This window comes from Lacerta agilis, chromosome 13 (genome assembly GCF_009819535.1).
Source record: "Lacerta agilis isolate rLacAgi1 chromosome 13, rLacAgi1.pri, whole genome shotgun sequence".
Taxonomy (NCBI): Eukaryota; Metazoa; Chordata; class Lepidosauria; order Squamata; family Lacertidae; genus Lacerta; species Lacerta agilis.
This window is the reverse complement of record NC_046324.1, coordinates 42,843,133-42,866,587: the sequence shown is the minus strand read 5'-3', so window position 1 is coordinate 42,866,587 and position 23,455 is coordinate 42,843,133. Positions and strand designations below refer to the sequence as shown.

At 46.6% G+C, this 23,455-nt stretch overlaps 1 protein-coding gene across 2 annotated transcripts in view; it reads right to left on the bottom strand.

Annotated features, from left to right (window-relative positions):
- MAP2K3 (mitogen-activated protein kinase kinase 3) overlaps positions 1-23,455 on the bottom strand; it is a 69,273-nt gene that overhangs the window by 5,781 nt on the left and 40,037 nt on the right. For both annotated transcript variants that reach the window (XM_033167381.1, XM_033167380.1), the window contains exons 2-9: positions 9,309-9,341; positions 8,141-8,210; positions 7,565-7,613; positions 7,014-7,127; positions 5,488-5,607; positions 4,969-5,085; positions 4,294-4,345; positions 2,644-2,771 (exon numbers count right to left, since the gene is read on the bottom strand). In XM_033167381.1, coding sequence (XP_033023272.1) covers positions 2,644-2,771; positions 4,294-4,345; positions 4,969-5,085; positions 5,488-5,607; positions 7,014-7,127; positions 7,565-7,613; positions 8,141-8,210; positions 9,309-9,341 — 683 coding nt within the window. The remainder of the gene's footprint in view (positions 1-2,643; positions 2,772-4,293; positions 4,346-4,968; positions 5,086-5,487; positions 5,608-7,013; positions 7,128-7,564; positions 7,614-8,140; positions 8,211-9,308; positions 9,342-23,455) is intronic.

Sequence of the window (23,455 nt, the reverse complement as noted above, 5' to 3'; positions counted from 1 at the left end):
GACATCAAGAAGAGGTGGCAAGAATACACAGAGGAATTATACCAGAAAGATATGGAGGTCTCATACACCCCAGGTAATGTGGTTGCTGACCTTGAGCCAGACATCCTGGAGAGTGAAGTCAAATGGGCCTTAGAAAGCCTTGCTAACAACAAGGCCAGTGGAAGTGATGATATTCCAGCTGAACTATTTAAAATTTTAAAAGAGGATGCTGTTAAGGTGCTGCACTCAATATGCCAGCAAGTTTGGAAAACTCAGCAGTGGCCAGAGGATTGGAGAAGATCAGTCTACATCCCAATCCCAAAGAAGGGCAGTGCCAAAGAATGCTCCAACTACCGCACAATTGCACTCATTTCACACGCTAGCAAGGTTATGCTTAAAATTCTACAAGGCAGGCTTAAGCAGTATGTGGACCGAGAACTCCCAGAAGTGCAAGCTGGATTTCGAAGGGGCAGAGGAACCAGAGACCAAATTGCAAACATGCGCTGGATTATGGAGAAAGCCAGAGAGTTCCAGAAAAACATCTACTTCTGCTTCATTGATTATGCAAAAGCATTTGACTGTGTCGACCACAGCAAACTATGGCAAGTTCTTAAAGAAATGGGAGTGCCGGATCACCTCATTTGCCTCCTGAGAAATCTCTATGTGGGACAAGAAGCTACAGTTAGAACTGGATATGGAACAACTGATTGGTTCAAAATTGGGAAAGGAGTACGACAAGGCTGTATATTGTCTCCCTGCTTATTTAACTTATATGCAGAATACATCATGCGAAAGGCTGGACTGGATGAATCCCCAACCGGAATTAAGATTGCCGGAAAAAATATCAACAACCTCAGATATGCTGATGATACTACCTTGATGGCAGAAAGTGAGGAAGAATTGAAGAACCTTTTAATGAGGGTGAAAGAAGAGAGCGCAAAATATGGTCTGAAGCTCAACATCAAAAAAACTAAGATCATGGCCACTGGTCCCATCACCTCCTGGCAAATAGAAGGGGAAGAAATGGAGGCAGTGAGAGATTTCACTTTCTTGGGTTCCATGATCACTGCAGATGGTGACAGCAGTCACGAAATCAGAAGACGCCTGCTTCTTGGGAGAAAAGCAATGACAAACCTAGACAGCATCTTAAAAAGCAAAGACATCACCTTGCCGACAAAAGTCCGTATAGTTAAAGCTATGGTCTTCCCAGTAGTAATGTACGGAAGTGAGAGCTGGACCATAAAGAAGGCTGATCGCCGTAGAATTGATGCTTTTGAATTATGGTGCTGGAGGAGACTCTTGAGAGTCCCGTGGACTGCAAGAAGATCAAACCTATCCATTCTCAAAGAAATCAGCCCTGAGTACTCACTAGAAGGACAGATCCTGAAGTTGAGGCTCCAGTACTTTGGCCACCTCATGAGAAGAGAAGAATCCCTAGAAAAGACCCTGATGTTGGGAAAGATGGAGGGCACAAGGAGAAGGGGACGACAGAGGATGAGATGGTTGGACAGTGTTCTCGAAGCTACTAACATGAGTTTGGCCAAACTGCGAGAGGCAGTGAAGGATAGGCGTGCCTGGCGTACTCTGGTCCATGGGGTCACGAAGAGTCGGACACGACTGAACGACTGAACAACAACAACAACAACTTTGACGTGCTTTCGAACTGCTAGTTGGGCAGGAGCTGCGACCGAGCAACTGGAGCTCACCCCGTGGCAGGGATTCGAACCGCTGACCTTCTGATCAGCAAGCCCTAGACTGTGTGGTTTAACCCACAGCGCCACCTGGGTCCCTATAAAACCACAGTAGAACTTGACAACTCATGCACTTAAGCACCACTTTTCATCCTGGGATATATGTAAGATTTGTACTGAACTCACTTTATGGAAATTCCCAGGATGATCAAATGCTTTGGGGGGGGGGGTGTCCTTTCAGATCAGAACACATCCATCTCTTCCTTCCAGGGCAGCTAAATACTGTGCATGTGAAACTCGCCAGAGTTTATTTGAGCAAACTTATAATTTTGTTTTCCATGCCTGCCGCTTTATAGCATGAGACTGTTATTAGTAACTATCAGTCTGGTTTCCCATTATTGATACAATTAACATTACTACCCTTTACCAGAAGATCCCAGGACCTGGTATTATTGTATAAACAGTTCAGGATCGCCAAGACATCAAGGACCACCTCTCTCCATATGAACCCACCTGGACCCTGCAATCATCGCCTGCGGCCCTTCTTTGTATGCCTCTCCTCTGCAAGAGGTCCGGAGGGCGGCAACCTGAGAGCAGGGCCTTTTCTATGGTGGCTCCCCACTAGTGGGATGTTCTTCCCAGGGATGCTTGTCTGGTGCCTTCATTTAAATGCCAGACAAAAGCATTCCTCTTCTCCCAGGCCTTTGGGCTAATTAAACCATCTATAGCCTCTTATACTGGGGAGCGGTTATTGTTTACATTTGATACCAAGTCGTGTATTTTTATATTGTACCCCACCCTGTGATCCTCGGATATAGGAAACAAACCAACAAACAAATAAATAAATAACTGTGCATGTTTCTTCCTGAAGGCTGACCACTGATTGTAAGAAACTGATTGATTGAACAGGGTGGGGTGGAAGACGGGGACAAGAGAAGGGCGGGATGCCCAAAAAAACTGATCAAAAACTCACTGCCATATAAGGTTTGCAACCAGCATCCAAGGTCTTCGCCACGGAATCTACCAAGTATCCACTGATCCCGAAGTCACACATTTTGACATGTCCCTGTTTATTGATAAGGACATTGGACGGCTTCACATCTGTTAAGAGGAAGATGCACAAAGAGATCGGTTAACACTCCTTTCTCTGGATCGGTTAGGGAGACTTCCCTCTGTTAATTTTTTTTAATGAAAATTATTTAAAGGCACATTTGGTGCACAGTTTTAGTTGGATGTTTGAAGAGCACGCAGCTGGAACTGTGAGGGCTTTCCACTGCCATGCGCACAACTCTAGCCGTGTGCTGAACGTTAAGAGTCTTAAGTCACTGCCAAACCAAACAGGTTCCTAGACCTCATGATAGTGTCTGTGGAAGGAACACAAAAACCTGGGCAGGGCTCCCATGCTGTGCACAGCTTCGTATTCCTCCCCAAGGGCCTTTAAATTAGGGGGGAGACAAACGCAGCTGAAATGTTCTGTATTGTGCTCCCATCCTGTTGCATTGCATCAAGTTCCCAGGACTTTCCACACATTAACACGTAAATCAAAATTATGCATGTGAAGTAACTGTGTCCCTGAAGGACCAGGTGCGCAGCCTGGGGGTCATTTTTGACTAACAGCTGTCCATGGAAGTGCAGATCAGTTCTGTGTCCAGGGCAGCTGTCCACCAGCTCCATCTGGTACGCTGAGACCCAACCTACCCGCAGACTGTCTTGCCAGAGTGGTGCATGCTCTGGTTATCTCCCGCTTGGACTACTGCAATGCGTTCTACATGGGGCTACCTTTGAAGGTGACCCGGAAACTACAACTAATCCAGAATGCGGCAGCTAGACTGGTGACTGGGAGTGGCCACTGAGACCATATAACACCTGTCCTGAAAGACCTACACTGGCTCCCAGTACGTTTCCGAGCACAATTCAAAGTGTTGGTGCTGACCTTTAAAGCCCTAAACCTGAAGACGCATATCCAGCCCAGACACTGAGGTCCAGCTCCGAGGGCCTTCTGGCAGTTCCCTCACTGCGAGAAGTGATGCTACGGGGAACCAGGTGGAGGGCCTTCTTGGTGGTGGCACCCGCCTTGTGGAATGCATCAGATGTCAAGGAAATAAACAACTATCTGGCTTTTAGAAGACATCTGAAGGCAGCCCTGTTTAGGTAAGTTTTTAATGTCTGGGGTTTCATCATATTATTATTAGTATTACTATTACCATCATTAATTCTGTTGGGAGCCACACCCAGAGTTGCTGGGGAAACCCAGCCAGATGGGCTGGGTATAAATAATAAATTATTATTATATGCAAAGATACAGATGCAAACATGACAAGGTGTGTCCAGTCAGGCAGAATGGAAACTAACTTTAGCGGTTCTGGAATGATTAATGGTGAAGCCATCTCCTATCAGCTCAGACTGTTTTCTGCCTCTTATCTAGCCCAGTACTGCATACTGACTGGCAACAGCTTGGTAGGGTTCTGGGCAGGCAATCTTTCTATATTGTCTGCAGCCAGGATCATTCCAACAGGAGATGCTGGAGGCTGACCTTAGGATCTTGCACATCCCAAGAGGTGCTCTGCCTATGAGCTCTACACCCCCTGCTCAGCCCTCGTAATGCACAAAGTCCGATGCCTACCTCTGTGAATCACAGACAGCTTGCTATGCAAATGCTCCAGGGCTCGGACAATCTGGAGAGAGAGAGAGAGAGAGGTGTATTCTAGCTGCAGACCTGCTTTGGCCAACCAGGTGACATGACATGCCTGGAGCGATCCAGCAGTAAATCACACTGTGCAAGCTGCAGTTAACTCTTTATTAGCAAAAAAAAAAAATGCCAATCTGCAAAGGAGTGTCAGGCCTAATGAGCACAGCAACTCATCTCCAATAAGTCTTGCCCCCATGAGACCAAAGGTCCCCCATCTCCCCACAGCTGCCTAAGTCCCCTCTTCTCCAAACAATCAGAGACTGCGCCTGCGTGCCGCCTATCTCTCCTCTGCCCATTTCATGCCTCTTCTGGTTCTGGGAGCAAGCAGGGAAAGGAGCTTGTTGCAGCAGGAGGGGGAGATCCACATGCCTCTCCGCCAGCCTGAAATAAAGAGCTTGGGGAGACAGTCCTCGGTATAGAAGTTTAATTAATAAAAAGGGTTTTGCACAACCCCCCCCCCTGATTTTAAAGAGAAGCTGGGGTCTCTCCATCTGTGTTGGCTGCTGCATTCTGCGCTTAGGAATCATGCAGACTGCCCTCCCTTGCTCACTTGCTATGGGTGGGTGGTTCCCACAGCAACCTTCCCCAAAGAAAGAAGATGCCACTCACAGACACGGTTATTTTCCCAAGTATGTCTTCTGGGATCGTCTTCTTCTTTTCCAGGACCTTCTTATAAAATTTATCCAGAGACGTATCCATTAGCTCCATGCAGATCCACACATCACCCTGAAAACAAAGGAGTGAGAGGAGGAGGAGAAGGGAGGGAGAGATGAATTGGTTGGCCTTCATCAGAGGACTGAACCTTTAGTGCAGCAGGTCCTGCCCTGTGGAACTCCCTGCCAATGGAAAGGTGTGGCAGGAGTCATCCCTGCTTTTATTTCGAGACATGCCTTTGGAACCTGATTTTTTTTAAATGCACTTTATTGAGAATGCTATTTGTTTAACCAATGTTATTACTGAAGTGTTACTTTTTATGCTGTATACCTCCTTTAAATCAATAAATAAGACACCTGGAGGGCACGAGGCTTTATTCCCCCTGCTTTTCAACAAATGCTTCAGAAGCTGTGCTCGCTGTCCAAGGCGGCCAGCAAAAATGAAGACACTCCGGCCTCACTTCTGCTCACCTACCTCTCTGAAAAGGGCTCCGTAGAACGTGACGGTGTAAAAGCAGTCCACGGTCCTCATGGAAATGTCCAAGTCCATCACCAGCCTCTTCTGCTCCTGAGAATTCACAGTGGCTCGGATTCTCTGCAAAGAGTGGAAAAGGAAAAAGAAAGTAACCATACTGTCAAGGCTTCGGGAAAACTATTCCTTCCCCCCGCCCCCGCCCCCCCGGTTGCAACAAGAGCAGAGAAAACGAGGTAGAGTCCTTTTTAATGAGTTTATTCATTCATTCATAACAGTGAGAGACAAAAGAATGCAGTAAGTCTTGACAATGGCGTTCCTCCAACTGGCTCCTCCTTCCTCACAACAGCACCTCCCTTTTTGGTGGCCACTCGTGGCCAATTGTCTCCGAGTCTTAACGAACAGCAAGTTCTGGGAGAAGTGGGGTCAGAAATACTTTCCAGTGACAATGTGTCATCTGGCTGTCTTGCCACAGCTCCAACCCCCCCCCCCCCCCCCGCAATTCTTCTAACACTTCCCAACTCTTCTGTTCGTCTATCTCTGAGCTGCGACCTTCTTCAAACTCCTTAACCCCCTGTTCAATGCTGTGTTCCTCAATCAATGGTGTATTCCTCTTCTCCTGCAGCGGCGTGTGTGTGTGTGTGTGTGTGTGTGTGTGTGTGTGTGATCTCCCCCATTCCTCTTCCATCTCGTCCCCTTGAGTCCAATCCCTGACACATATGGTATATAAAGGTTAAGGGACCCCTGACCATTAGGTCCAGTCGCAGAAGACTCTGGGGTTGCAGCGCTCATCTTGCTTTACTGGCTGAGGGAGCCGGTGTACAGCTTCTGGGTCATGTAGCCAGCATGACTAAGCCGCTTCTGGCGAACCAGAGCAGCACACGGAAATGTCGTTTACCTTCCCACCAGAGTGGTACCTATTTATCTACTTGCACTTTGACGTGCTTTCAAACTGCTAGGTTGGCAGGAGCAGGGACCGAGCAATGGGAGCTCACCCCCATCGCGGGGATTCGAACCGCCGACCTTCTGATCGGCAAGCCCTAGGCTCAGTGTTTTAAACCACAGAGTCACCTGTGTCCCTTAATATGGTGTGTGTGTGTTTTATTTATTTATTATTTAATTAAAGCTTTCCAGAACCACAAGGGGCCCTGCACCTCTCCCCAGCTCCTCCAGGTGTTACTACAACCCCACATGTTGCCCCCAACCACTGACCATGCTGGCTGGACTGCAACACCTGCAGAGCCACAGGCCCAGCTTCTTACACCCTATTCCAGATGGATCAAGTACTTCACTGCAGCAGGCACATTTTATCATATGTGGTGCACGTGTTAAGTCTGAGAACCAAGTTACCACTGTATTATAACAGATGTAGGAGGAAATGACTAACAACAGGATCCACAAAGGGGAGGAGGGATGTCCAGGAGATTCTTTGGGATCTTGTTTTTATGATGCATGTTGGATATGTGATTGTAAAACTTTAATTTGAAAAACCAAATAAATAAATTTTTATATGGTACTGCGGCTCTTACCTTCACAGCCATGGTGGTGTCACTCTGCGCGTGATACACTTTCTCCACTACACCGTAAGCTCCTCTTCCCAACTCCGAAATGCTCACCAAGTCGTCGGCCTCTACTTCAAAGTTCTGTTGAGAGAGAGAGAGATGCACAAAAAACTGTCAAAATATACGTTTAGCTTAGGATGGAGCCAATATTCGTATTGTTACATCAGCCGGCGACCTTCTTTATCTCTTTCGCAAACAAAACTTGTTGTTAAAGAAGATAAACCTTGATGTGTGATTTGCCTCCAAGAAACACACATAGCGAGGAAACGTTGAAGAATATTGAAGAACAAAAGGACTTTGAGGAAGGATTTTGTAACCTCGGGTGTAACAAAAAAGGAAGGAGTTGTAATGTATATAAAACCGGACCCAAAACAATTATTTAAAGATGAACAAGGAAGAATTATTGCTAATCCAGATATCATCACGGGGGGGGGGGGGGGACTGTTGTTAATCGGTGTGTAGGCGCCAAACAAGTAAAAATGGGGGGGGGGGACAAAACAACATCGGCATCAACATACCTTCTCACCAACAGTAATGAAAGTCCTGGAATCCAAGTTTCTTGGAGGTCTGCAAGGAAAGACAAAGACTGTATTTAAAAGTCCAATGCAGTATTCACCACTTGGGGTCGATTTTCTGAAATTTTGCAATTTGGCTGCTGGTGGGTATCAAATGGGTATACTCAGTACAGTCACTAGGGCTTCAGTCAGCAAAACTGAGGGGCACATAAACGGGGAGGAGAATCTAAAGCAGAAGTGGGCAACTGTGACCCTAACAAAGGTGATCTTGGACGCCAACTCCCATCAGCCCCAAGCCAGCATGCACAATGGTCAGGGCTTTATGAGAGATATATAGTCCAGCAGAGCAACAGACTCCTTTCTCCTTACGTAGACAAACAATGAGCTGGAGAGTTCCAGCTTTATTTGCATTTATTTATTTATTCTATTTATAAACCGCCCTTTATCAAAAAACATCCCAGCGCAGCGTGCAACACTAAAAACACATTACAGAGCACCAATAATTAAAAATAATAATAAAAAGCATTACAGCAGACAGCATATTAGGAATTTGCAAGAGAGCGAAGCAGCGGTTCTTACGTTGGGGGGACGGATGACTGTTTGTTTGCTGATGGCATGCTCAAGAGGGGCGGCCGTTTCTTCTTCGGCCCTGGAAAGAAAGAGGACACACTCTCTTGTTAGGATAGGATAGGATAGGATAGGATAATCTTTATTGTCGTTGTCCAATGCAGAACAACGAAATTGAACATCTACATCAAATTATCTTTTGGGAGGGACCTCAAGAGTCATCTAGTCCAACCCCTGCAATGCAGGAATCTTTTGCCCAACATGGGCCTCGAACACATGACCCTGAGATTAAGAGTCGTATGCTCTACTAACTGAGCTACTCCAGGTATTTTTTTAATAAAGCAAGAACCAGCAGGGGCATAGCAGCGCTGAAATGAGGTTGGGAAGACCCAGGTTCGAATCCACACTCTAACACAATGTTCACTGGACTGGGTGACCATGGGAAAGTCACTATCTGAGCTGCCTCACAGGGTTGTTTCAAGAGAGATGGGGTAACTTGAGCTCTTTGGAGGGGAGGGGGGAATGTACACCCAAAATGTAATCAATTAAATATTGATGTACCATTCAGGCGATGTTCAGAATAGGACCAGGTCCTAAACATCAGTTCTCTGAAGCAAATATGCAAGACAGGGTCTTTTCAAGAGTGGCACCAAAACAATGGAACACATCTCCATGGAGAAGCACCAGGGTGTTTCTCCTTAAGGAATCAGTTGAAAACTTCCCTTATGTCACTGTACTTTAGCCTGCAACTTTATATTAGCCCACAAAATATCAATTTTAACTTTGATTTTAGTCCACAAAACTTTGTATTAAAAAACCTTTAATTAGAATCCTTTAATTTAGCCCTTTTCAGCTGTCTGCTTTGATGGCCTCCCTCCACTCCTGGCTTCAGCTTCTGCCTCTGAATCTGGACTTCTCTCTGCCACAGACTCTCCCATCTCACTAAGCCCTGTTACCTCTCCAGCTTTCAACACCACCTCTTCCCAGTCTCCTCCCTCTACTTATCGTTGTCCCACCACCAATCCCTGGGCTGTGAGCCTTCTTCTCTTCAAGAGTTCCCCAGCTGGTTCCTCCCATCATTCCTCTGCTTCCAACCAGTCCATGACAGTCCATGGGTGGGGAGAAGAAAAAGCACTGTGGAGAGGAAGGAACGTTTCCGAAAGTTCAGGTGATCCCTTACCTCCTTTCCGCTTTTCCGAGGATCCTTTAGGATCTATGAGAAAGAGAAAACAAACTTAAGAGCCCAATTCTAGCCAAGACGCTATCCAGGTACTAAAGAATTCTAAACCCCCTGCAGTGCAGGAATCTTTTGCCCAGCGTGGGCCTCGAACCCACAACTCTGAAATTAGGAGTTGTACAGGGAACGAAGCAGAGGAGCTTCTCGGTAGTGGCCCCCGCCCTGTGGAACGCCTTCCCGGCACATGTCAAGGAAATTAACAACTATTTGACATTTAGAAGACACCTGAAGGCATAAGTATAGGAAAGTTTTTAATTTATTATTATTATTTTTAATTAAAAATTTATAGGGTTTTTACCATTTTAAGCACAAAACGTTACACGGTTATTTTTTTTCAAACTCCCCCCTCTCCCACCAAGGGGAGCAAATATCCAAGCCCCCTCTCACAGGAGCACATACAATACCATTTCAAATTTAAGAAGAGTTTGGATTTGATATCCCGCTTTATCACTACCCGAAGGAGTCTCAAAGCGGCTAACATTCTCCTTTCCCTTCCTCCCCCACAACAAACACTCTGTGAGGTGAGTGGGGCTGAGAGACTTCAGAGAAGTGTGACTAGCCCAAGGTCACCCAGCAGCTGCATGTGGAGGAGTGGAGACGCGAACCCGGTTCCCCAGATTACGAGTCCGCCGCTCTTAACCACTACACCTCACTGGCTCTCACACCACACTGGCTCTCTTGTATTGTATCTCTTGTAATCTCGCCAATTAACTTGTATAAATCATTGCTTAGGCCTGGCCCTTTTCCTGGGGCCAGACACTCTTACTCTTCCTAATTTCATCATCGATTGACTTCCTCTGATCCCACCCCCTGTTGAATTCAAAATCGAACCTAATTCCCAGTTTTCCAATTCATCATCCATTCTATTTTACACACTATCACTTTTAAACATATTTATACATCCAAACTATAGGAAAGTTTTTAATGTTTGATGTCTTGCTGTGTTTTAATTTGTTGGAAGCCGCCAAGAGTGGCTGGGGCAACCCAGTCAGGTGGGCAGCATATAAGATCAGGCATAGGCAAACTCGGCCCTCCAGATATTTTTTGGGACTACAACTCCCATGATCCCTAGCTAACAGGGCCCACAGGGCCAGTGGTCAGGGATGATGGGAATTGTAGTCCCGAAACATCTGGAGGGCCGAGTTTGCCTATGCCTGATAGAAATATTGAGCTGTTTTTGTTTTTATTATTTATTTTGTATTTTTATATTGTGGTTTTATTCTGTAACCGCCCTGAGACTTGCAGGTATAGGGCAGTATACAAATTAATACAGAATAAATGTATTATTATTATTATTAGGCTCTACCAACTGAGCTAGATGGACCAATGATCAATCCATCAATCATTTTATTTATTCATACCTAAGGGACCGCCTCTCCTGGTATGTCCCAGGTAGGACCTTAAGGTCCTCAAATAATAATTTGTTGGAGGTCCCGAGCCACAAGGATGCTAGGTTGGCTTCAACTAGGGCCGGGGCCTTCTCAGTACTGGCTCCAACAGTCTGGCACAAGAGACCAGGGCCCTGCGGGATTTGGCATCTTTCTGCAGGGCCTGCAAGACGGAGCTGTTCCACCTAGCCTTTGGGTTGGTTTCAGTTTAACCCTGATGTTCCTTTGGTGTGATTGGTGGGCTACTTAAAAATGAGGCTGCAGTTTAGATTTAATTTTAAATTGTATTTTAATCTGTATCTTAATGAACTGTTTTTTTGTTGCGATTTTATTGGTGTTAGCCGCCCTGAGCCCGGTTTGGCAGGGAAGGGCGGGGTATAAATAAAAAAATTTTATTATTATTATTATTATTATTAGTAGTAGTAGTAGTAGTAGTATGCTGCCTTTCCAAAGTTAAAACCACATTCAAGGCACCTTACAACACACGTACTTTTTATAACTACGTCGCTGTCAACACTCCCTGCTGTTTCCCAATGCTATAGTAAGGGAATTTCATGCAAAAAAAGGGAATGGTTGACGGCTATGAACTACAAACATAAGCAAAAGCAGACAGAAGCTAAACATCAGAACGTACACAACCAAACTGAACCATTTCCACATAAACCAACCATCTGATTTAGTACAAGGCAGCTTCCTATGCTTGAATTTTGCCATTTAACTCCTAACCAGCACGAACCAGCTCTGGGCTGTGGGATGCACAACACAGTCTCAGGGGCAGTGGCTGAATTTCGATTCCCCAGGGTTCCTACCCTTGGGGAGCCAAGGGCAAAAAAGCTCTGGGCTTCTACCGCTTCAGGCCTTTCTTGACCACTAGAGGTCACTACATTTCCAAGCATTTGGAGGGGGGAGGAAATGAATCAAGATATGAAACCCAGTTTAGGACAAACGCCGCCTTTTTCCAGAATCCGTTCAAGCTTTTCATTCAGAATGCGGTGGCAGCAGCCACTGCTCACAGGGGGTTATGATCGTTCAGGTCAAGTTTCCGAGGCTGGATCCAGCTGGCCAGGACTGGCGTTAGTGGCAGTTGTTGGTATCCTCAGGTTAACTTGAGAGAAGGTGTGAAATGCCCATCCGTTCCACGGGGAACTTTGGTCTTAATGGCTTGGGCACCAAGTGTAGGGTTCTTAAGTAGGGTCAGCCAGTGTGGTGTAGTGGTTAAGAGCGGTAAACTTGTAATATGGTGAACCGGGTTCACGTCTCCGCTCCTCCAAATGCAGCTGCTAGGTGACCTTGGGCTGGGTCACACTTCTCTGAAGTCTCTCAGCCCCACTCACCTCACAGAGTGTTTGTTGTGGGGAAGGAGGGGAAAGGAGAATGTTTGCCGCTTTGAGACTCCTTTGGGTAATGATAAAGCGGGATATCAAATCCAAACTCCCCTTCTTCTTCTTCTTCTTCTTCTTCTACCAGACGTCCCCGGATTTGCAAATCTGTCCCTGGACAAATTCCGTCCCCGGAATGTCCCCCAATTTGCAAATCTGTACCCGGGAAACATGGCAGCGGCAGCCTCAGCAGCCCAGAGCCAGCCTGGTAGCGCAGTTGGCTCTGGCTGGCTTCAGGAGCTGCTTGCTGCCCTGACACCCACCATTTTTCCTTGCTGGAAGTCCCCATATGATGTGTCTTGTGTGCAACATATCATATGGGGACTTCTGGAGAGGAAAAATGGCGGGCACCACAGAAGTGGGCAGCAAGCAGCTCCTGAAGCCAGCCAGAGCCAACTGCGCTACCATGCTGGCTCTGGGCTGCCACCGTTGCAACCACTCCCGAAGGGGAACCGGGGACATCCGGCGGTACAAATCTCCTTCCCCCTTTGTTTTGACTGATCGGGGGAGGCTCGGGAGTTGCGGGCGGGCGACCGTTGCCCAGTTTTTTAAAAACTCTGTGCATTTATGTTTCACAGGGTGTGAAAGAAGGGCTTTGCACCTTTATACAATATGCATGTGTGCTTGGGCCCAGGGTCTTTTGCCTCACCACCCCCACTACTGACTCCCTGTTGCTACTCAGCTTCAAAAAAAAAGGGGGGGTCCCCGGATTCATTGAAAAAAATCTGGTAACCATATACTTAAGGAGAGCTCTTCTGAATTTCCACATAATAGCATCAGTGGGAGCGGTCTTGCCGCGTGTTGAGTTATTCCTTGTTCATTTCTTGCGAAGAGATCAAGGTGGCATGCTTGCTTGTTTCTTCCTCCCTCCTCAATTAATCACCACAACAACCCTGTGAAGTAGGCTAGGCTGAGATGCAGTGACTTCCCCTGTATAGGGAAGTTTTTAATGTTTGGTGTCTTATTGTGTTTTTTTTTAATATATATATATTGCTGGAAGCCGCTCAGAGTGGCAAGCTAGTCAGATGGGTGGCATATAAACAACAACAACAACAACATTAAAAACAAAAACTACTACGGCTACCCCAACAACAACAACAACAGCAACAACATTAAAAACAAAAAACAACTACGGCTACCCCCAAAGTCACCCTGTGATCTTCATGGCCAATATTGGTGGCCTACTCAGGTACTATGGCGCTCTGTGCGAGGCCAAAATTTGGCACACAGCCATGCGCAGTCCTTGCGGGGCCTTGGCAAGATCTGTTGACGGCCCCTGACGCTCCAATTAATGCCTGGGCTCCCCCCGCTGGAAAGCTTTTGCCTGGCACATTCCAAAATGCACACCCAACTACAGTTCTGCAGGAGTAGGTTGCATAAAGCATGGGGGGGGGGGTTGTAATAATTTTGGTAAAAGGGGGAGGGGAGCTTGCAGCTCCAGGATTGCAACAGCAGCTTCAACAGATGACATGAGCTAATGGGAAAATCTCTAGTCGAGCCGTGGAACATCTGCCTTGCATGTAGAATGTCCCAGTTTCATAGCACTTCCCGGTGCAGTTGGTGTAGACTCCCCATCTGAAAGCATGGAAAGCCATTCCCAGTCAGCAGAGCAGTTAGAAGGATCATTTGTCTCATTTAGTAGAAGACAACTTCCTGTGCTGCCAACCACAGTCTAGGCTCCAAACCACAATTTGTGCCCCCAATATTCAGGCAGACCATAGCATCTATTGTTTCCGTTCCCCTGTGCCTCAAAAGTCCCCAAATCCTACCCCCAAACCAAAGCCTCTCGAGGCCAAAGCAACGCCACAATTTGTCAGTTCACACGCAACATCAAAACATCAGCCGCCTGAACCATGGTTTGAAAAAAACAAACGGCTTCGGCAGCCTCTCCCAAACCATAGCTCTGTCAGGTGGGAGCTGGTGCAGATGCCACAACAAAGCAAGAATGCAAAAAACCACAGTTTCAGAGTCAAGTCTGAACGGTCTCAGGCTCAGCTGAGCACCCTGAGCAAATTTGCGGTTCTCCTGGAGTCGTGAAGATGTAGAAAGGAGCTTGCAAAATTCAAAGAGATTGTGGGAAGGGTTAACCGGTGAGAGAGAGAGTGTCCCACACCATCGCAAAACAGTGCCAGTGATGTCAGACTGGAACAGCAGACAGCAGGACAATGGCCATTCATTACGGCCTTCATGGAGGCGGCGGCAGCGATGGAGAATCCTCCTATTTTCTGCTAGCATGAAAGGACTGAGAGGAGCCATTAACTGCAACAGGCCTCTACTGCTCGGGGACAGGTTTACATGGAAAAAATGTTCCAGAACACAAAATGGCCTCCGTGCACTTTTCAAGACAGAGCTTTTTGGGTAGGGGGAAGGAGTGGGCGGCCAATATTCCAGTTCTGCTTCTGGCCTCATCTGCACTAAACATCTGAAGCAGTATCGTGCCACTTTAAATCAACAAGGCTTCCCCCCAATGAATTATGGGAGCTGTAGTTTCTTAAGGGTGCTGAGGGTTCTTAGAAGACTCCCGTTCCTCTCACAGAACAGAAATTCCCAGAGTTCCCTGGGAAGAGGGATTGACAGTTAAGCCGCTCCGGGAACTAGCTCTGAGAGGAGACTAAAGGGGGGGGTCCTCTCCTAACACCTCCCTTAACAAATGGGGGAAGCCACAATTGTTTAAAGTGCTATTACAGTCATACCTCGGAAGTCGAACGGAATCCGTTCCAGAAGTCTCTTCGACTTCCAAAATGTTCCGAAACCAAAGCACGGCTTTCGATTGGCTGCAGGAACTTCCTGCAGCCAATCGGAAGCCCCATCGGACGTTTGGGTTCCAAAGAATGCACAAACCTGAACAGTCACTTCTGGGTTTGCGGCGTTCGGGAGCCAAAACGTCCCAAGTACCAAGGTGTTTGGGATCCAAGGTACAACTGTACAGTGCTTTCAGTGTTCAGCAAAGATGGACAAAAAGAGTTCGGAGACACAGACACACTCAGACACACATACACACACACACACACACACACACACACACACACACAGGTACCTAGGTTTACAAACTTAATCCGTTCCAGAAGTCCATTCTTAAACCGAAACCGTTCTTAAACCGAGGCATGCTATCCCTAATGAGGCCTCCTGCCGCCGGTGCGCCTCCACTGTTCGGATTCTGTTCTTAGACCGAATTAAAGTTCTCAAACCGGGAAACTATTTCCGGTTTTGGGCAGTTTGTAAACCAAATTGTTCTTAAACAGGACTGTTCTTAAACCGGGGTACCACTGTACCCTGTTTCCCATTGCAAACCGACGGCCAGAGCATGCATGCATGGGGAGGCCTGTTCTAGCTGTCACCCTTTTCAAAGCTGGGGCTCACATGCTCCCTAAACCTGGAAAACCTGGAACCAGCTACTTGGTGTGATGAGTCCGTTTTGGCCAGGGGTCCCCCAAACTAAGGCCCGGGGGCCGGATGCGGCCCAATAGCCTTCTAAATGCAGCCTGCAGACGGTCCAGGAATCAGCGTGTTTTTACATGAGTAGAATGTGTCCTTTTATTTAAAATGCATCTCTGGGTTATTTGTGGGGCATAGGAATTTGTTCATTATTTTTTTTCAAAATATAGTCCGGCCTACCACAAGGTCTGAGGGACGGTGGACCGGGCCCCTGCTGAAAAAGTTTGCTGACCCCTGGTTTTGACAATCTGCGGCTAGTGGCCTTTCCCCAGCTCCAAAGTTCAGAGGAAGCCTGGGATCTCTCATCTGAAGAGAAGAGGCAGTCAGCTCACAAGACCTGAAAAGCGGAGCTGAAGCATGCAAAGGCCCCGTCTGTCTGTCCCGTTTACCAACTCTGTCTCTGAGATCTAGCTGCAAGCTGGCAGGGAGGGGCAGAGGCTCCACACACACACACACACACACACACACACACACACAAACACCGTATTGTGCAAATTTCTCCCCAAGAGATGTGCCTTCATGCAAAAAATGGAACGCGGAAAATGTTCCTTTGCCCTAAACGGAGTGTGTAACCTGGACCCCGAAAGGCCAACAGATATGAATTAAAATATTTGATGGGTGGAGAGGGGAAACCCATTAAGCACATTTAATGTTACATTTAAAAATAATAATAATGCAAAGCTTTACCTAGAAAGTAATTTTCACCGTATACCTGGTAGTATAGTATTTGATGCAAAATATAGCATTCTGTTCTTAAGACATCTGAAAACTCAAGTGAATATTATTTAAGGATAAATAAATAAATAAGGATACCTGGAAGTATTTCAAGGCATGGCCTGTAGTTTCCTCACATTGTTTGAGGTAAGAAAACTATATAGGCCATGCCTTGAAATACTTCCGGGTATTCTTCTGTTTTTATCTCTAAACTTTCTTGAGATTTCAGATGTTTTAAGGAGGGAACAAAGGCATGGGGGGGCGTTAGCATTTGTAAATTTTAGCACATCCCAAAAGCGGTGGACCTACACACACACACACACACACACCCTTGAATTAATTGCAACTCTAAAACTGCCTGATGTTTGACTGGTGTTGCAGCTATTAATAACGTTACTAATGATCTTTAATGAAGCAACGCATTTTTTAGAAAATTAAAAGCTTTCCAATACTCTGATTTCTCTTCCTCCCCCTTCCCCCCCCCCGAAACGTTCCCCAGCCATGTTACTACCCACCTCCCAAACTCATGAAGATTTTAAAATGTAGGTTAGTGAGGGGTTGCTAAGGTGTGTGTGGGGGGGGGGAGAAACCTGCCAAGGGCTTGGCCGTAGACTGAATTACTGTGTGAACCATCCCTTCGTCACCCTAAATGAATGACTGCAACAGAGCTGGTCTGCCTAGTGCAGACCCGTGGGGCCAGATGCGGCCCAATCGCCATCTCAATCCAGCCTGCGGACAGTCCGGGAATCAGCATGTTTTTACATGAGTAGAATGTGTGCTTTTATTTAAAATGCATCTCTGGGTTATTTGTGGGGCATAGGAATTCGTTCATCCCCCCCCCCAAAAAAAATATAGACTGGCCCACAGCTGAAAAAGGTTGCTGACCCCTGGCCTAGTGTCAGGCGCTGTAAATCTTTTCATAGCTGAGGGGGTGTATGTTCCCCACTGCTGCATTCCAGCGAGCAGGTAAAAACCCTTAATCTTGCCCTCCGACTAGACGCCAATTTATTTATTTGTTTTTTAAATGCCCATCTATTAACAGTTTATTAGTGAACTCTGATCGTAGGGACTTCTGCAGAATTTAGAATGACGCAGAAGGCAAAGGGGTAGAAATCTGGGACAGGCGACAAGAAAGGTCCCCAGAGAGAATTGTTCAACATTTACCAAGCGCATTTTGCAACCAAGTGAAGATGCCCAGGTGCCAAAATGTCACCTGACGTTTGGATCTTGCCTGTTTTCACAAGCTAGCAGCAAATCCTGTAGAATTCTACCCATGATATTTTATCTGCAGCATCGTGTTGTAAGAATTTTAAGGTATTTTATTTATATATAATAATTGTTATTAATGTACCAAAACAAATAAGGCCACATGTCTGAAAAACAGCACAGGAAGACAGGCCTCACTCCAGTCTGACTCCCAACTGACCAAGTATTTCTTTGTCTCAGGAACAAAGGGGGGGTTGCCCCTCCAGCTACTTAGCAGCCCTCTGCCTGAGTGATAATCTCTGGCATCCTGATACCTGAGTGCCAGACAAAAAGGTGTGATTAACTTGGCTGGGATATAGGGAAATGTAAATATATTTTGTTTCACTTGATGGGTTTTTGGTGGAGGGCAAGAGGAGGCAGGGGGCAGGATCCAGTGTGCTCAGATCACTGCTAACAGACCCTCCCAATTTGTGATGTATGGAGGGGTGGTCTTGAGCTGGAGGGGGGCAATTTCAAAAGTCTATATAGGAGCTTGCGCCCCTTTGTTGGAGGTCTTTTGCTTGCAAAACACCCTGCTGCAGCAGTTTCTAATAAAGGGCTATCGCCTTGCTTTGGGAGATTCTGTATCGACTCTATTTGTTCTTAGGTGCTCTTGACAGGAGGGGAGCCCTGCTGAGGGTTCGTGGACTCCCTTCTGGGGCCGAACCTAATTTTTATTACAATCGGAACGAAATTCAGGAACCAAAAAGAACTTTCAAGCCGCCTGGCCCCTAAACAGCATCTAAGACGTTCAGTTTTGGCGACTGCAATCCCGGTTTAAAGGAGCCATTTGGTGCCTAGTTCATATATCTGAGTTTCTAACACTGAGAGAGAAACCCCATGCTAATGAGAGAAGGCGCGTATTTCTAGGCTAGGCAATCCAAAACACTGCATGTAGGAAACCCAAAATTCTACAATCAGCATAAAATTAGGCCAATTGGCTTATTTTCCCTGAGGAACTTCTGCAGTGGTCTGCTGTTTTTGCTCCTCTGATTTCCCAGACTGTTAAACGAGGAGCAGAGCCAGCTTCTGAAGTCCTGCCACCCAGAAGTTCTTACTCAAGATGCCTCCCTGGGATTCTGGCAGCCATCGCCCCCACTCATTTTCAAGCACATCCTTGAGGCCTAGAGACTTGCTGCCCCCCCCCCAAGTGAAAGCTGGGATGGATCAGGAAGCTGGAACGCTGTGTCCACAACCTGCAGCCCACAACTTCTACCGAGAGAGTGTGAGACACACAAAGGAGGGAGTTCTGTTCATCGGTAGATGGGCACAGCTCTCAGTGCAGAGGCGCCCAGTCTCCCATAGATGGCCAGATCCTCAGGTCCAAACTTTGCCCCCAATCCTCCACAATCATGGGTGCTAGTACCACGTCACCAGCAAATCCTACTTCTTCCAAGGATCCAGAGTCTAGTTCCAGATTATTGTAATCATTATTATTCATTTATTTTATTAGTTGCATCTTATCTAAGGGACCACTGTAAGCAGATGAAAACACTATCAGGATTGCAATAACACTTTTAATGTAGCAAATAATATGGAAAAAATGGGAGACATATAACATGGATTATGAAATAATATGCAGATGAAAAGGATGACAATAGGACCCCATGGAGGGGAAGGTGGGAAGTCTAGAGATTCGGAGAAATGTCTAAATATATAGATATCTATCTTGTATTGTACTGTTATAATTCTGTATTTGTAAAACCAAATAATATTTTTTAAAATAAATTTATTAGTTGCATCTTTTGCCACAGCAACTCAAAGCGACTTACAATAATTTAAGCAAAAAACAAGCACTAACATGCATTAAAACCAGTACTGTATTTTAAAAATCTAAAAAAGACGCGTGGGGTTTTTTTGCGGAGTGGGAAGCTACATTTAAACAATAAATAAATTTAAATGATAAATAAAATGATAAAAGATGAAACCAGGGCAGTTATACGCAATTCCTCTTTCAATACTGTTTGTTCCTGCAATGTTTTGGGATTGAACCTACTGCTTTGTTTCCAACTAATTCATTCCCCATAACTTCCTACCAAAATACAGCATTTTTTAATACCACTCTTTTTTTGGAGGGTTGTCCCTCCAGATGGCAATAATGCATTAACACTGGGGGAGCATCATAGAAAAAAAATAAAGCAGAATGATACTGCATGGACGGTCCAATATATCAGTCCAATATATATCCACCACCAAAGCACTATCATTACATCTTTGAAAAGTTGCAGGAAATGCCTGCAAAAAGGCCCCACACATCTGGAGGGGTCCTACATTAGAATAATGACCCTGTAGGGCAGGGGGTCAGCAAACTTTTTCAGCAGGGGGCCAGTCCACTGTCCCTCAGACCTTGGGGGTGGGCTATATAGTATTTGGGGGGGGGAATAAAAATGAACGAATTCCTATGCCCCACAAATAACCCAGAGATGCATTTTAACTAAAAGGACACATTCTACGCATGTAAAAACACGCTGATTCCTGGACCGTCCTTGGGTCCCGGATCTGGCCCCCGGGCCTGTTTGCCTACCCATGCTGTAGGGTGCAGGTTGGACGACAACCCCCACCCCTCCACAGGTGGGGCTGCAGTTTACAGCACCTTCAAACCCACCGCCTCAATACCTGCGCCCTTGTTAACATTTGTATTTTCCTCAGTGGCACCATTGCAACACCTCCGGGATTTAAGGATGGGTTGCAACCTCACGTTGCATTGCAATCTCCACCCTTCTGACGCACCAGCTTCCTGGAACACCTCAAGCCAGGAGCATGCATGAAAATATGCATGTTTGGTGACCTGTTCCTAACCCAACAAGCTCTGCTGGAAATTCCGCCTTTCTGTTTTGGAGGCCTTGTCAACGTTTGCTGCGGCTACAGTTTCAGGGTTGCCTCTTGCTAGCTAAAGGCTGCAGCGCAGTTCCCTCCACCTCTCGTAAACCTCCTCATCACCGCACAAACACACACACACACACACACACAGGGCAAAGAAAAGCTATAAATAGCACAAGGAGATTTACACTCAGCTGACACTTCTCCGAATACTTGTCTGAGCAAGCAGGAGGATGACAAACCAAAACAGAGTAGACAAGAGAATTCCAGCTGGTCTAAAAATCCCACCCACCCCCCGAAAAAAAAGCAGGAATTGAACATTAAGCAAATGCCAGTTTGCAGGGAAGGGTTCTGTAAAGTACGGGAATAACAGGACCGCTCACTCGCCTAACCAAGGAGAACGCATACAGCTTAGGAGCCATCTTTCTGCCTAATGTGCTTTCAGGTGCTACAGGCAAGAGGTGGCAAACCTCTGTATACCAGCTGCAAGCAAGGAGACAGCTGTTGCACTCAAGAATCCTGCTTGCAAGCTTCCTAGAATCATCTGTTTAGCCACTGCGAGAGCAGGAAGCTGGATTAGGCAAGCCCTCTGCCTGATCTGGCAGCCTCTTCTTGTATTCTGATGCTCTTATACGGTATTAGACAAATGGACCAAAGCTAAGGCTATATGCTGTACCTCTACATTTTGGAGGGGGTCTGCCCCCTGAATTGCAGCTGCTGGAAATCGCCAAGTCCCAGGAGAGCAAAGCTGCAACTCAGATCCCGCTCGGTGGCCTCTTCATTGGGACATCTTTTTGGCCGGTGTGAAAACAGGGCACTGGACCAGAGAGAGCTGTTCTTAAACTCTCAAGACCACTATGTGCTCCACGCATCTTGCAAAGTTCACTCGCACGGGCTTGCATGTTAAGTTTGCAAACAGATTCCTAACTTGCAGACTGGTTGCGGGGAAAGAGAACAAGCTGTCCTCGCTTATACTCTTGTCGACCAACTAACCCCATAAATAAAATCGAAAAGATAAACTGCTGTCCTGCACAGTGTCATTCTTACCTTTAGGAATTACGGAGAAGCCGATTGCTGACATTTGACCTATTAGTGGACAAGCATGCAGCACACTCACTCACCTATCCTCAATATCTTGCCAAAACAACCCAGGCGACAATTGTTTTCCAGGGGGCGTGCTTTTAAATTATTTCACTTCCATTGCACTACCTTTTCTTTCACCCTGAGGCCTTCCTCCAATTCCCCTAATGGAAATCCTTCATAAACACATCCAAAATCACTTAGGGGATTAGGGTTGCTGGGGTTTTTAATGGTACGTACGCTTTGGGGCATCAACCACCAACCCTCTCCCAAATCCTTGATTTGTTTGGTACCGAGTATGGATTTTCACTAGCCTTCCAGGCGATCATTCCAACAATATCAAAGCTCCAGGAAGGAGCCTCTTGTTATATTCTGGGTTAGCAATTCTACAGCAGACGACACGCAGCGTTTCGCTTGGAATTCTCCCTGCCTTGCAGACCATGCGTCGAGAGTATTGCGCATGTGCGTTCAGCGCATGAGCAGAGTGGAGCACAAAATGATCAAAGTCATGCACATCCAGGAGAGCTGGGTAGAAGAAGAAGAAGAGTTTGGATTTGATATCCCACTTTTCACTACCTGAAGGAGTCTCAAAGCGGCTAACATTCTCCTTTCCCTTCCTCCCCCACAACAAACACTCTGTGAGGTGAGTGGGGCTGAGAGACTTCAGAGAAGTGTGACTAGCCCAAGGTCACCCAGCAGCTGCATGTGGAGGAGCGGAGACACGAACCCGGTTCCCCAGATTATGAGTCTACCGCTCCTAACCACTACACCACACTGAGTAGATCCCTACTCAGGTACCAAGGTTTCCCGAAGGATCTTGGCCCGTTCACACTATCCCAATCTAACCACAATCACAGGATGGGTTTAAGGGATAGAAACCAAGCAGGATACTCTGGGCTCCTGGAAGACAGGAAGAATAAATACTGTAACAGTGATGCTGCAAACAGAGACCAATGTGTTGCAGTTTGAAGAACTCCTGTTCCGGGTTTAGAGGTCCCGTCCCCCCGGACAATCAAGAGATATATAAATTTTATGGAATGAATTAAAAAAAAAATACAAAGCCCAAAGCCAGCCTGCGTCTCTTCCAGAACACACATTCTAGCACCTCCCACCCCCCCACCAATTCCTCCAAGAGAGCTCAGCATTCTGTGGTCACTGAGCATCTTAAGGCTTCACGGGACAATATTTGGGGGTGGGAGAAAGGTTTGCAGAAATACTCCAAACCCTTAAACTACGAAGTGGGTAACACTTAAGGGTTCTGGGGTACTTCTGCAAAGCTCGAGTTTCCTCTGAGCACACAGGTAACCTGTTCCAACTTGGCTACAGTTTTGTTGGCACTCACCAGCCGAGTTCACTATTAGATGGAGATACACCTGGCGTCAAACACTGCGCTAAGTGCCAAGATGACAAAACTTTTATTTGCCCAGACATTTCGGTATAAACTACAATGTCTTCAGCTGCTTGGATGGCTTTATTCCCCCGAGTCTCCATCTGCACTATAATTTTAAAGCAGTATCATAGCACTTTCAAGTGTCATGGCTTGCCACCCCAAGAATACTGGGAGCTGTTGTTTGCTAAGGGTTCTGGGAGTTGTTAGGACAGGGGTTGGGGCTGGATCAGTCCCGCAGAGATCCCTCCGTGGGCTGATTCGTGCACACACACCGGTTTAGCGCAGCGTGCCGGGACTCACTGAGCGGGCGGCTCGGTTCTGGGGCGGCTTGTGGGCAGGTTAAACAGCCTCCATGGGCCGCACATTTCCGACCCCTGTGTTAGGAGATGCCTAGTGCCCCTTGCGGAGTTACAATTCCTGGAGTTCCCTGGGGAAAGGGCCTGGAAAATGAGTGGCAAGTAAGTGCAGCTGGACCAGGATCCGTGCAATATTCTCAAACCATCCTGTCCTCTGTGGGAGATAGCCACTGATGTGGGATGACCTGGAAAGCCTTAAATCCCACCTCCGCACAAACTGAATGGGTGGTCTTTGGCAAATCAGCAAGCCCCAGCCCATCCCACGTGTTGACAACAGGATATA